At 37.9% G+C, this 15451-nt stretch overlaps 1 protein-coding gene across 1 annotated transcript in view; it reads right to left on the bottom strand.

Moving 5' to 3' along the window:
* atad2b (ATPase family AAA domain containing 2B) overlaps nucleotides 1-15451 on the bottom strand; it is a gene marked incomplete at its 5' end in the record, with an annotated part of 98241 nt that overhangs the window by 5700 nt on the left and 77090 nt on the right. Inside the window, 1 exon segment of the mRNA XM_014020079.1 lies at nucleotides 7700-7828. Within this exon segment, the coding sequence (XP_013875533.1) occupies nucleotides 7700-7828 (129 nt within the window).

The raw sequence follows: 15451 nt of genomic DNA, 5'->3' as shown, positions 1-15451 counted from the left end.
TCTCATAGTTGAGGTCTACCTATGATGTCAATTACAGGCCTCTCTCATCTTTTTAAGTGGGAGAACTTGCACCATTGGTGACAGACTAAATACTTATTTTCCCCACTGTACGATGGCATACGTTACTGTGTATCAATGCCAGCCAATCATTTTGAACATGTACAAATTTTTCAGCGCAAGCTGATGTGTGATAAGTTAGGCATAAGTTCACACACGTTACCTGTAGGATATACATAAGTTGGGCAACTGTGTAACGTACGAGCAACCTATTTATAACATTTTGGTAATTTGACATTTTCAACATCTAACTGATGACCCTAGAACTTAATGAACATTTTTAAAGCTTAGAGCTAACATTTGCCAGCATTTTGTGGTTCAGTTTTATTGAGGGTACAAATGATGAACAACCCATCACTTCAGCTAGAGTCATAAGGTGCAGAGATCCATAACCATCACCACAGAGATGAAGGATCCTGAGAGACTGCAACAAGATTACCAAACATAAATGACCTGATTGACTTGGCACTGTACCAATGAGCCAGTAAGATCAGGAGAATCAGTCAGTGCAGGAGGAGAAACTGGGTGAGATCATTGGGAGGCGACAGGAGGATGGCTTGTACAACCAGCTTTTGGTGGAACCCCTATATGAGTTCATTTGATTGTTAGGGATGTCCCGATCAGATACTCAGTATCGGTATCGGTGGCAGATATGGCCGTTTTTTGAACATCGGGTAGAATTGGATTTAGTCATGTGATCGGGCCGATCCAGTTTTCAGCATCATCATGCTTTACAACTGTTGTTAAGAAGTCAAGACGCACACAAGTATGCAACCATGTCCACAGTGTGGGAACACTTTTTAATGGAAAACAATGATGCTGAAACTGCATCTTGTAAAATCTGCAAACTGGATGTTTCTCGTGGTGGGAACAGCAGGGCTCACTTTAATACTACTAACCTTGTCACTTGGAAAGAAATAAAAAAATAAAGCTATCGGATCAGTATCGGAAAGACTAATCATTACAAAAATCAGATTGTATCAGGAGCCAAAAAAATCTGGATCAGGACATTCCTATTGATTGTTGCAATATGCAACAGTATGCAATATGGTATGCATTAATAAAAATGCTGTCATATGCTTGTATGAGGCTATGTTCACACTACAGTTAAATGCAACTCAAATCTAATTTTTTTGCCCCATGTGTCCCATAACAGATTTTTTCCTTACAGTCTGAATGTGACATTCCATTTTATCAAATCCGACCCAGGCCTTTTCAGTATGTGGTACTTAATCAGATACATATCTGATGTTTTTCAAAGTGACTGAAGTCTGAACACTTGTGTCATATTTTGTCTGAAAACTTGAATCTGTGAGTTGGGGAGAGCCTATAATAATGATACTAACCTCGAGTCATGTTTAAACCTTGTAGCTTCCCACGTCTTCAGCTACAGAACAGAAGTCCACTTGCTGTGTACTTGTTCTTTTAATTTTCCATGTCTTTAATGACTGATAATCCGCAGAAACATGATAGTAATGTCCAAGGTCAGTCGTGGACTTGATTGATACTTTTCTTTTAAAATGTTGCTTCATTTCAAAAAATAAATGCTGCACTGGAGCATTTGATTAGAGGCAGGTTCAGGTAAAAACAAAGAACAAAAAAAGCAGGTCAGATAATCTACTCTGATTGCACAGCAACTTCAGAATCAACATGCTAACCAATAGCATCCATTCTTAGCTAGTTCTGTAAACAGCAAGCTGAATGTGATGTCATAATTTTCTGCACATAAGAGCTGTGGAGTTTACACTGGAGTTAGATGGAAGTCACATTTAAAATATGTGAATGTTCACGCCAAAGAAATTTTCAATAATATCAGAATTCAGCTCTAAGACCTGCAGTGTGAAATTATGTTATGCATATGATAGGGTCAAGTTATAAGTTAGGTTCATGGGTTCAACATGGGTTATATATTCATTCAACTCATTAACAATACAGTATGTACAGCGGGTAAAATAAGTATTGAACACGTCACCATTTTTCTCAGTAAATATATTACTAGAGGTGCTAATGACATGAAATTTTCACCAGATGTTGGTAACAACCCAAGTGATCCATACATTCAAAGAAATCAAACCATAAATGTCCAGAAATTAAGTTATTTGTAATAATGTGGAACGGCACAGGGAAAAAGTATTGAACACATGAAGAAAGGGAGGTGTAAAAAGGCATGGAAAGCCAAGACACCAGCTGAACTCTCTCAGTAATTAGAAAGCAAGCCTGCCCCTTGTCAGTGCAAATTAATATCAGCTGGTTCAGTCCCAAATGATGACCAGGTATCACACAAGAACCATCTGATGATGGGTAAAAGTAAAGAGCTCTCTCAAGACCTTCACAACCTTATTGTTGCAAAGCATAATGATGGCATCGGTTACAGAAGAATGTCTAAACTTCTGAAGGTTCCAGTGAGCACTGTTGGGGCCATAATTCAGAAGTGGAAAGAACATTATTTCACCATAAACCGACCACGACCAGGTGCTCCTCACAAGATTTCTGACAGAGGAGTGAAAAGAATTATCAGAAGAGTTGTCCAAGAGCCAAGGACCACTTGTGGAGAGCTTCAGAAAGACCTGGAATTAGCAGGTACGATTATTTCAAAGAAAACAATAAGTAATGCACTGAACCACCATGGCCTGTATGCACGCTCACCACGCAAGACTCCACTGCTGAAGAAACAGCATGTTGAAGCTCCTTTAAAGTTTGCTGCACAACATTTAAACAAGCCTGTGTAATACTGGGAGAATATAGTCTGGTCAGATGAGACCAACACTGAACTGTTTGGATGCCAGAATACACATCATGTTTGGAGGTCAAATGGCACTGCACATCAGCCCAAAAACACCATACCAACAGTGAAGTTTGGAGGTGGGAACATCATGGTGTGGGGCTGTTTTTCAGCATGTGGTACTGGCAAACTTCAAATAATTGAAGGAAGGATGAATGGAAAAATGTACAGAGACATTCTTGATAAAAATCTGCTTCCATCTACCAGGATGATGAAGATGAAACGTGGCTGGACATTTCAGCAAGACAATGAGCCCAAACACAAAGCCAAGGAAACTCTCAGTTGGTTTCAGAGAAAGAAACTAAAGCTGCTGGAATGGCCCAGCCAATCACCTGACCTGAATCCAACAGAAAATCTATGGAAAGAACTACAGATCAGAGTTCATAGAAGAGGTCCACGAAACCTTCAAGATTTGAAGACTGTTTGTGTGGAAGAATGGGCCAAAATCACACCTGAGCAATGCATGCCACTAGTTTCTCCATACAGGAGGCGTCTTGAAGCTGTCATTGACAACAAAGGCTTTTGTACAAAGTATTAGATAAATTTCAGTAAGTGTGTTCAATACTTTTTCCCTGTGCCATTCCACATTATTACAAATAACTTCATTTCTGGACATTTATGGTTTGATTTCTTTGTATGTATGGATCACTTGGGTTGTTACCAACATCTGGTGAAAATTTCATGTCATTAGCACCTCTAGTAATATATTTACTGAGAAAAATGGTGACGTGTTCAATACTTATTTTACCCGCAGTACATGTCCATTAGCTTCAGCTGATCCTTTTTCTATCTTCAGTGTACATCTGCATGTTGAACAAAATATTCTCAAGTCTGCATAAGTTGTTTTAAACATAATGCAACAGGGTATCAAGAAGTCTAAAAAAACAGCACAGCTTAGAAGAGTCTCTCAGGCTGAGGTCAGAAAGAAGATTTTTTTAATTCATTTGTGAAGTGCACATATTTGACACCATAATTAATCGTTAGGTCAAAGCATGTACACTTTATAACCTGCCAACAGAAACAGATAAAGTATGTTTAGGAACAATTTAGTACTGGGGTCCTTGATGACGTTTAGAGAATTAAGCAGCAAGCTTCTGCAGCAAATGCACTTAAAAAGCTGAGTAACTTTTTGCAAAGTTCAGCTCACTTAACGAGTATGCTCGGCTCCAGCATTGCACAGATTAGGGTTAAAGGTCCAAGGCTAGAATAAAGTCTTTAATTGCTTTCTAAGACATAGTAAGAATATAAGACCATGCTCAGGGCAATACAAATTGCAATTTGTAGATAAAAGCGTATTTGGGATGTTGCTGTGCACAGGGCAAATATGGTCCCTGTGGCTTTAACTGCAAACTGGTTGCAGTTCACTCCATCTGCTGAAAGGTCAGCTCCTCTGAAGACAGAGAGGCCAAACCTAAAGGAGGACGTGGGAACGTAGGGGAGACAAATGTATGAACACGCTTCATTTCACTCCGCTCGACAATTTAGACACAAATACCACGCACTGCAACAGAGTGCAACATTTAGTGGAAAGAGCTGCTGCTGCATCTAATACCAGCTCTCCATGAAGGTGTGTGCATGTTTTTGCACTCTCTGGGGAGTTACAAAGGGATGACCTGCTGTGGAGTCAAGCTGCCTGTTGGAAACACAGGCAAACAAAACACGTGCCAGACGAGCTGACATTTCTGCTCTCCAAACACCAATTTAGGCTGGCAGTATACGACGGACCCAGACACGCGCCCTCCCTTCCTCCACCAGCGGGCCTGTCGGCAGGCAGCACCACCTGGCTGACTGCTCGATCTCTCTCTCTTTGCTGCTTCCACCTCTTTCTGACATGCTGACAGCTGGCTCTGGCTACCAGCTTCACCACGCAGCCATTCCCGGCCCCCTGTCTGCACTGACAGCCTACAGCAGCAGCAGATGACCAGATGGCATTCTGGGAAACTGTACAGCAGTCACCTCTGTATGGGAAACTGTCAAATGGAATTATTAATTAAAAGAAGAAAAAAAACATTGTCTAAATTAAGAATCTATTTTTGGTGTTTTGTGGTTTTATTGCAGCAGGAAGCTTTATTTAATTGAGTTTTAGGATGCCAAGTAAATGAATGAATTATCTAATGATCTACCGCCATGTTGGTTTACAATACAGGAACAAAAAAACCTTTTCATTCTCTCATTTCACATTTTTTTGGGTCAATGAGGCTCCTGAAACAAACGAAAAAAATCCTCTGCCTCTATCCTCTACCAAACATTTTGTTTTTGTTTCAACCCATCTCAGTGTGTAGAGCTGTCTGTTCCGATGCTCCAACAAGAGAGGCACATTTTAGATTTTATCTAAGTGCCTCTGTTTTTCATGGAGCCTGGAAGGTAAAAAGCAAAGCTGCATATCAAAGAACACTGAAACTCAGCCTGAGTTTTTCCTCACCAAAAAAAAAAAAAAAAAAACCTAAAAATTACACCTGACAATTGGACCTTAGTGAATAACTGCAACACATCTGACGTCTTATATTTCTGTTTCTTAAAACTCTAAATCTTCTCGTTGGTTAAAAGCAAGGCATTTTGGGAGTTGTGTGATTAAAAAGATAAGCTGGAATTACATAACAGTGCTGCAATAACTATAAACCAATTAGGCTGCTGATTATCGTCCTGACGTAATTATTATTCAGAATTGTTTATTACATATACATACAGGATATTAAAAAAGTTGTTAGATTTATTAGCCTGGGACCCAATTTGTTTCAAGACCTAAAGAACAATTAAAAAGTTTATTTTTGAAGTTTGGATTTGATCACTTTTGAACTATTTGACCTCTATAAAATTCATTATCAGTCCTAACAGTGACAAAGCAGTTTTGCTGATGCCTATAGATTTTAGTTTAGACAGTTTTAAAGCTCCTTAAAAACAATGTTCTTGACCTACTTTACATTCTTTGGAAATGTATATATTTTTTATTGTGCGCCTTCTTTCACCTCTTGTTGTCGTTACTTTGCGTCGCTGACTCCAGGAGCTTTAAACTCATCCACATTCAACACTTCTCTTTCAGCTTCACTGTCACACCTGTCTCACTCTTATCCTAACAGTGTATGTTCAGATCAACAAGAAAATAAAATGATGCTAGTTTTAGTCTTTACATCCAGCCTCCAGAGCAGTAGTACAAAAGGCTGCTAGATACAGACGACAGCTAAATGTTCTGCTCCAAAAGAACCATACTAAAAAAAGAAACCAACACTAAGCGAATTTTAATCCACAAGTCATTAGGAAGTTTTTAGCTGGATTTACTCCTTTAGATGAAAGTGCCAGCAGTACTTCACTGATTTCCTTTAATCAGTTTTCAAGTATCACTCTGCAGCTCTCTCCGCCTTCTCGTTCAAATATAGTCTCCTCTGGTTCCATGACTGAGAGTGACAACCAAATACCATCAGGCTTCAAAACAGCAGTCCTTAAAGTACTATGTGACGTCACGACTGTTCTGTCCATCATTTGCGCATTTATTAGCATTTTGCATGGACTTAAAATAACTTTAGGAAGATTTGCCATGGCCTAATTCTACATTTTCTATCTAACCCATGTACAGCCCGATGAGCTGAGAGAATTCCCAATACACTGATCAACAAAAAGTAAATGCACACATCTCTAATGTGCAAGTAGCCTTTTCAGCATGGTCTCTACACTACAATCCTCTGACAACACATGGACGTGTATCAAGTTAAAAACATTACGGAACACAGATCTAATAATCAAAACATGCATATTTATGATGCGACAAGGATCCCTGTTCAGTTATCTGATGTTAAAATTGCCAATTTGAATTTAAAACACAAATCAAGCCATCTGCCTGATTTAGAAATCTTATGCTCTGCTTGTAGAGCCACTCAATCAGACAACTATTAGGCTTTCATTACAGTCCTGTGCAAAGGTTTTAAACCATGCTCATCTTTTTTTAAATACTTTGCTTCCATGATGTTAGACATTCTGATGGTCTTTTTAATAGTTTCTGAAAGTCTTTCAAATTGTTTCTCAGTACTTTGGCTGCTTTAGCACTCATCTGACCAGTACCTGTTTTTGACTGTGACTGCATATTATAACGAACATGAACAAGTGGAAAACAATCAATTTCAGTCTGGAAAACTATTTACAACAAACTGATTTATCTGAAATGCATGTCTTCAAGAAAGAGAAAAAGTTTAGCAAAGACTCGAGAGATTCACCTTCCTTGTGTTGATCATCTTCTAGATGTCACATTTCCAGCTAACAACTCTTTGGAATTCATCTTATTGGTGCTAAAAAACTATTTTATGTGTGAAATTGGTTATCTTTGTTTTTTTTTTTTTGGGTGGGGGAGATTCAACAAAAGAAAAGAGAAATCGTTTTTGAGGCAGGCTGCTAGTAACAAAGTGTCCAGAGATTCAATTTAAAATAGATTTTTTTTGCCTTGTTGTCTCACAAGTGTTGATATAACACTAGTCCATCTTTTGAGTTTAGGTCCTTTTGAAGCCTGAGTGATTCATAAGTTTGAGTCAAACTGCTTAAACAAAAAAAATCCTCTGAAATCGGTCCGATTCTGGACAGAAAAATAATTTTTTAAAGAGCTACGCAAGTAAAAAACAATGTTGTAAAAGCATTTAGAAAGCCAAAAGTACTATTGATCAAGACAATTTCAAAGACTACAGAAACACTCTGGCTGCTTCGTAGGAAAATATAAAGATACGAGGAACGCCAAGACTTTTTCACAATACATCACTATTTTATCTATCAGAATCATATAGTTTGGAACAAAATGTTTTGGAGCTGATAAATATAAAATACATTTCCCCTGCTGAGCTGTGACACAGATGCATAAACATTAGTCTGGTTCTGTTTTACCTCCAGCAGCCGGGTCTTGTCGTACTCTCTGCGGTGCTGGTAGACACACTGGCTGAGGAAGGAGTAGAGCCTCTCCAGCTGCTCCACGGTGTAACCCTCACTCTTTTTCACCACCATATCCAGAAGAGCCTGTGAGAAAAGATACAATAGTTTTAAATATTAGGTTAAAGCTTTATTCACCCCTAAAAACCTCTTAGAAAGGATCACGTATTATTGCTGACGTGATGGGGAGTCGATATCGACTCTGAAAAAGGCCGTTGAATGTTGTTGTGTGGTCTGTCACGCAGGCTAAGCACTGTGGCTGCTGTTTGGAGATGCAGCATTTAGAGGTCAGGTATATTCAAAAGCAATTAAGATCAGAGTGACAGCTAATTAAAGCAAATCATAATTAGAACCAAGTTTACATTTCACTGCTACTTTAATTAAAACATTCTGAACAGTCCAAGGCCCCTTTAATTGACCTGTTCTTCACATTTTACCCAAACCAAAGTCAGGGAGTGCATGTGGATTTATTCAAACGCGGGGCTCATCAGAATGCATTAGCTGAGACTGCAAAGGCACAATAATTAATGTTATCAACCCCTGCACGAGGCAAACACTGAAACCTCAACAGCAACAAGATTTGTGTGCGAGCGCGCGTGTGTGAGCTAGAGAGACAGTGACCATGTGTTTAACACAAAATCAAGGCAATACTGTGATTAATAAGACACTGATGTTTGTCAGAGCCTTTCATCAAAGAACATGTGAGAGGTAATTACAGAGAACAGAGGAAAAATTGCAGAGGCAAAAAGGTTAGCAGTGCATTAATCASAGAACTTCATCTGACAATAATTTCTGGTTAAGTAACAGCTTGATTAAAGTCAAAATATGAATCTACATCAAGAAAAACTTCACTCTCCTGCTGACTGGAAATTTGCCTTTAAAACAAGATTTTTGCTTTAAACTTCTTGTTTTAAACTTCTTTTTTAAAACGGAATCTGCCAAATTACACGACGACAACATTTCTGTGTTTCCCGAAAATGCTTTTGTTGGCGTAGATCCTCGATCATCCAGGTCATGGTCAACTCAAACTGAATTCAAGACAGCTGGATTTCTTTTCTCAATTTAAAACAAACAGGTTGCACACAAGTTCAACCAGATGAATCACCAAACAATAAATCAGAAATTTGAAATTTCACACCTTTCAGCTTTTAACAAAGAATGAGACGACAAGTATATGGAGGTTATTTTTTGTATTAGAAAATCTACTTGTACCATAACAATTGTAACAAAAATGCAACCAGTTGACGTCAGTAAATAGTTATACTCCTAAGGCAACATKTTTTTGTTTAAACTTGAACAGTTTTAAGATTTGAATGTTTGTATTTTCATCAGAACAGTGGTTCTCCCACTTTTAATGAGTACCACCCCAGAAAACACAAAACTCTTAATGTCCTGATGCATCTCAGTAATCCAGGTAAAAAATCAAAAGGAAAAAAATTGTATAGGTCCTCTGGACGGGTTCTTCTTTAATRAAACGTTTCGTCTCTCTTCCAAGAGACTTCTTCAGTCTGAGAGTTTCAGGCTAAATTCAGGCTTTTGAGTCCTGCCTCCAGGTGACTGATACATCACATGGCTATCTCTTAATAAAACTCTTAATGTATCATCATCATTATGATCACCATAAAAAAATCTAATCTCTATTCAACATAAACAAGCTAGAAGCTACAGTAAACTTGATGGGTTTACTCTAACCATGAAATCAAATAGATAAACACACAGGTTAACCATCAACCACTCCAGTTTTGTTTCACTTGGTTTCCCTTTTGAACCAACATGATACTTTGTTTGATCTGCTCACCTTTTTGATTCTCTTTGTTTTTTAGCTTTACATTACAGTTCACTTTACTTATTGCTAATAATCCATTATCTTAACCTGTTTCTTCCTTTCAGGGTCACTGGTGTCCATWTCARGCAGTCAATGTGCAAGGAGCAGGGTTCAATCTGGACAGGTCACAAGTCTATCAACGGGCCACAGAAACAAACGAGACAAACAATGAGACGCTCTTACTCACCTAAGGAAAATAAGGAGTTACTAATTAGCCTAACATGCATACTTTTGGTCTGTCGGAGAAAACCGGGGTACCCACAGAAAACTCAAGCATGCATGAAGAGAACATGCMAACTCTACCCAGAATGGTCCYGGCCAGGATTTGATCCAGCAACCTTATTGCTAAGATGTAACAGCTCTACCAACTGAGCCACCTTGCTACTAATTCAACTTGCAAAAAGTTTACTTTAAATTGTCTTTTGAGTACCACTAGGGATCTGGAGTTTCACCACAGGTATTTGAACCTTTTATTAAGGGCTAGAATATTAGCAAATTATAGTCAAACTTAAACACAGCAAGAACTAAAGAATGAGGAAAACTTTACATCTCTCTCCTTCACGCCATCAATGGAAACAAGTTTCATTTTAAAAACTTCTTCAGCTTGACTTCCACTTAAAGTTTATCATATTGAGCTGAATATCCTGGAAACATGACTGAGTGTATAATACCTTTCAAACATTCACACTTCCTTAATTTAATCTGGCAGCAGTATTGGATTCACTGGTGATAAGGCTTTGACATAAAAACCTCCACTTGGCCAATCTAATAACTGAGTCCCCTGACAAATAAGGGTACACACAGAAGTCCACGCACACACACAAAACTACAACTCCGAATTAATCCAAAGTAATGATCACCATCCTGATTATGAACATTAGGTGCAGCCAGCCGTTCCATATGGAGAATATTTTATCTGTCTTTTTGTGCTTCGCCATCAACGGACTTTTCAGGTTTTGTAAAATTAATGCAGCCATGAAAACTTAAAAAAAGTGGGGGGACCAACTGGAGCACATCACAGTGAGGTGCCAATTTAACAACTCGTGAAGAAAAGCTCTAATTAGCATCATTGCAATTTGGGCCACATGTATGAAAAAGAAAATCACTTTAAGCCTTCATGCAATAACTTCAAGCATTTCTTTCCAGTTTCATTACAACGTGCTTTAGAGCATTAATGCATACCCTGACCTCGAGTCATGACTGATGTATAACAAATCCCCTCCTCACCTTGTCCTCAATCCCATTTGAACGCTCCTGAACAACAACCTTAGCTTCTAGTGTGTTTTTCCCTTTTCATTCCCTTGTTCCCATTTTTCTTTTCTTTCTTCTCCCAATCCCCTCCCTTTTATTCTCTCCTCTTACGAAGCTGATTGCAGCAGTTTACTCCCCGGCCATTGTTGGCTTGATCAGGATGTCAGCGTCAGTGTGTAGTAAATGGTGTGAGAGTGTGTCTTACACAGGCTCAGTGACTGAGTGAGCTCACAGCACACAAAAGGGCTGTAATCCCTTGCGTTAAAGACTACTACTGACATGGGCCATTTAACCTCAGCCCTCTAAACTCCCGGCACTGACGCCCCCTCCCCATCACCTTCTTTATTCACATCTCTATCAACGAGCATCTTAAGACCAAAAATAAAGCATGTGGGATGGCTGAGCTTTTAAAAAAAATAAGGAAGCAAATTGTGTTTTAGAACCTTGTTACCAGCACAACACTTAAAAACATGACTTATCTACTTTAACTGACACACAGCACAAATATTTAAAAGTTTACAATGAAGCCCTGCATTTTAAACAAGGGTGAGCCAATTCCACTTTTCTTAAAAAAGAAAAAAAAAATCTATAGAATAAATTCACAACTAGTTGATGCTCAGGAGAAATGCCGACAACAGTTTAGTTTGCGCGTCTGAAATGTGAAAAAACATTGCTGTGATGCTTTCTGTGTTTTATCATGTTGCACAYAAAGCTTTGTTAAACAAACAAGCTGTAAACAATCATGCATGCCGGCTGTAGCTGACTGTTATAGCAGAGGCTCTACTTTGATCACTGAACGTGTTTCTAGCTACACTCACTAGTGTGTGTAAGAAGCGGTGTGGGTGGGGATTGGGGGGTTCTTCTCCAGCACTGACTGAGAGRRAAAAAAAARAGTTTGCAGGCAGTGGGGGGGTTGAAACCCAACTGTTTCTGCCACCAGGGACATTATTAAGTCTTCCATGTGTGGCTTGAAAAGAACAATTTAACTGCTTTTTCCMCTCTTTTTGGCCTAGAGTACCACCAAACATTAATTCTAAATGACTCCTTGTTTGTTACTATAAAAAAATGTATGTTTGGTTGAGGTTGATTGCGAATGTGCCATGTTTGATGGTTAAAAACAAAATCACAACAAGGAAAGAATTAGGTTTTTCAGGAGCCCTGGCTATACAAGTGTGCAACATTGCCYGTTGTAAAGAACAATCATGATAAAGTGCTGTTGTTGCAACTTATTTTGCATTTTCATGTAAATCTGACTCTCCTTTGTTTTTTATCTTCCTTTGACGTGTATTTCGACATTGGTATGATTCCACATATTACATAAGTGTACTTTATGCACAGCAGCACATAACAAAAATGACCTATGATGACCGTTCTTGCATTTGAAATCACACTAAAACAATCTCATTTATTAGTTTAAGAATCAGGTATGATGCGGTGTATAATACATATTCAATTTGCAATAGTTTGCTTTATCTAAATAATAAAGAGAGGAGAAATGCATTTAAAATGAGGCACTTTGTTTCTGAAAAACCTATGCTTTACTTTGTACATAGACTTAATATAAAGTTGCCATGGGAATAATTATAATACATTTGAYAGTTTAGTTCTTAAATATGTGGCCTTGCAAGTGTAAATTGAAATATTTAAGAGCTCGTCACGATCAGTTCAGAATATTAATTCTAGAGCCACTCAAAATAATGAAAGTGGCAAATCAGAAATGAAAAAGGGTCAAATAAAATAAATGTACAGAAAAAATAATAAACTGAAATGTTATCATAGTCACTGTTGCACAAAGATCAATAAAGAAGTTACTTTTGATCAATGGAGAACTTAGAAGCTTGCAGCAGGTTCCTTGGGAAGGGAATAAATCGAACTCTTCTGAGGCTATAATCTAGAAGTCAATCCAAGTTTAATAAGAGCCTTTCCTCACACTTTTTTAAAATTAGATTTTAAGAGTAGAGCTGGCCAGGAAAACTAGACTGACTTATTTAGTTCACAGTTTATCCATGAGAATAAATTATCCAACAGAGTGTAAAGTCACAATTTAATTAAAGGGCAAAGTAACTTTGCGACTACAAAATGCTCAGAGCTGCATTAGCTTTAATAGTTCCATATAAGTAATACAATGAAATAAAGTTACCTTCAAAGGGTAAGAAGTTATCTGGGTATAGTTATGACAAGTGTTCAAGGTACAAATATAAAAGTGTAAACCACGCAGGTGGCGTATGATGAGCTTCAAAAGTTACACCTTCATTATTTTCCTTCACATTGATGGCAATTGGTTGCAGACCAACACTGTGTGGTGTGGTGTCTCCAAACACCGTTCTACRTTTAAACAATACATTTTACATGTACTCACTTCTTCCTTAGAAACCTGGGTTCCTATAGAAGCTATAGTTTTTTTACTTCCTTAGTTTGGCTGCAGTTTTGTTTCACATCAAATATGTAAATTTGTATAAAAGGACAAATTTGAGGATGAAAAACACACAGAGATACTTTAAATAAATGAAAACCTTGTTATTATAAAGACAGCAGCAAGAAGAAGGTACAGTATGATGATCTATTGCTTAAAATAGTTGTTATTTTTTCTGGTGAGAAATAAAAATGTATTTTTAAAAGTTGCAGTTTTTTGTCAGCACACTATAGTTTGATGCATGCTTTAGGTTTTAACCATGTCCACTGACGCCAATATCCAATGATGCATAACAACGCAGTGTTCCTGGTGCATTGTCAGCCAAATTGCACAATTGGCAAAGTCTAAATTTGCCATTTTACTTCTTGAGAACAAATATTGGACAAAACCATGTTACAAGCAGATAAAACACATAACTTTATGAAAAATGTGTTGGTTATAAAAGGAGGCAATCCTATTTTGCTTTTCATATGTGCATTGAAACCCGTATGCATATATATATGTTTGTCTGTGTGTGCAGTAGAGCACTGAGTATCGCTGTGAATCATGCTGACCAGGCAATAAATATCTTGAACAGTTCATGCATTATGAGAATATGCTTGTGGAGTAAAATACCTTAAAAAAGCAGACTATATATAAGATCACATCACTTTAATTTTTGCAGTAGATGGGGAGATGTGTTTTGTTGTTAACATAAATTTCCTTTTGCAGCAATTATCTGAAAACAAGGTTTATTTGTTAATAGGACAATGAAAGATATGCGAGTAATGTTTGGAAAATAATAGCTTGTCCACTTAATTCAGAGCTTTGTTTCTTTCAGCCTGCTGATTAACCATTAAGAGCATTTCGACAGTGCTGTATTCCCTCCACCTCACACTCCAGTTTAATAGCTTTACAACACGTTTTCTTCCAGTGGCACACGGATTCTTCAGCACCGTTCACCACTATTAGGTTGACGAAAGTGTAGCCAGGCATTTTCGATTACTATTTTCATGTATTGCAGAACCAATCAGGAGTACAAAATCTTCAGTTTATATAAGCAGTGGCGTAAATAAATCACACAATGTACAGCGGTTGCTAAAGAGTACAATAAATCACACTGTAGCGTTGAATGAAATAGAAGCTACAACAAAACACGAGATATAACAAAAAAAWTTAAAACTTAACACAACTGGCTGCCACATGCTTGGTCAACAGAGCTAAGTCAGTGTATTTACATGCAAATACCAACACTATCAACATCTACAGCAAAAAGAATAAYGAAAATAAAAGTGGTAACTTGATGTGCTAACTACTTTTATTGACATCCGAACCATGGTCCAGCACTAATATGCTGTTTTCTTTTTAACAGACGTGGCTGTGACTGTCTGCCAGCCCCTGCTGTCATTAGAGCTAAAAATGAAGCTAGTTGACTAACTGAAATAGGGCCATTTTTGCTGACAGGCTTCTCTAAAAGAGGAAATCGTGACATGCTTTAAAAGCCAAGCATCAATCCAAAAGACTTCATACTGTGCCAGCAACAAGAAACAGTAGCTTTTTGGAGTATAAAAGCGCCATAATCTGCCTGTGTGTGTGTTCTTGCTAAGATGTTAGGAGGATGGAGGGGTAGAGCGAGGAAAAATTGCCAGGCCAGATTGGACTTCTTGTTGTTGAATTTTAATCTGCAATCCTCAGCACCACTTCTCTGAAGCCCATCTGCAGACAAGTGTCTGAATCTTGATGAAAGAAAACAGCTGAGAACGAGAGACAGCTTGAAGTAAATAGAGAAACAAGACTCGGGACCCATTTATTCATGCTGAGGAATTCATTTTGATCCTGACGACATCAAGCATCATTTCRGCAAAACTGGCAGTAACAGAACTTGATTTTTACTAAATGAAACTCAAATAGCGTTTCCTTCCCCCTAAAGGCTGGTTGGGAATACTCAAATAATACTATAATATGGATTTCTTGAAAATGCATGCCAACACTTTTTTACCATTGTTTCATCATTTGCTTAATTTATGTTTTGTGCAGTCTATTTTCCCTGATGCCTGGAAGTTTGCTCAGATTACTCCCATTTTTAAATCTGGTGATCCAACAGAAGTTTCAAACTATCGGCCAATTTCTGTTCTTCCTATTTTTTCTAAGTTACTTGAAAAAAAAACAATCAACTACTTCAGCATCTAGAAGCTAATAATATGCTAAGCAATAGCCAACATGGTTTCCACACGTCATGGTC

The sequence above is a fragment of the Austrofundulus limnaeus genome, unplaced genomic scaffold (genome assembly GCF_001266775.1).
Source record: "Austrofundulus limnaeus strain Quisiro unplaced genomic scaffold, Austrofundulus_limnaeus-1.0 Scaffold239, whole genome shotgun sequence".
Taxonomy (NCBI): domain Eukaryota; kingdom Metazoa; phylum Chordata; class Actinopteri; order Cyprinodontiformes; family Rivulidae; genus Austrofundulus; species Austrofundulus limnaeus.
This window is presented reverse-complemented; position numbering and strand designations above follow the sequence as displayed.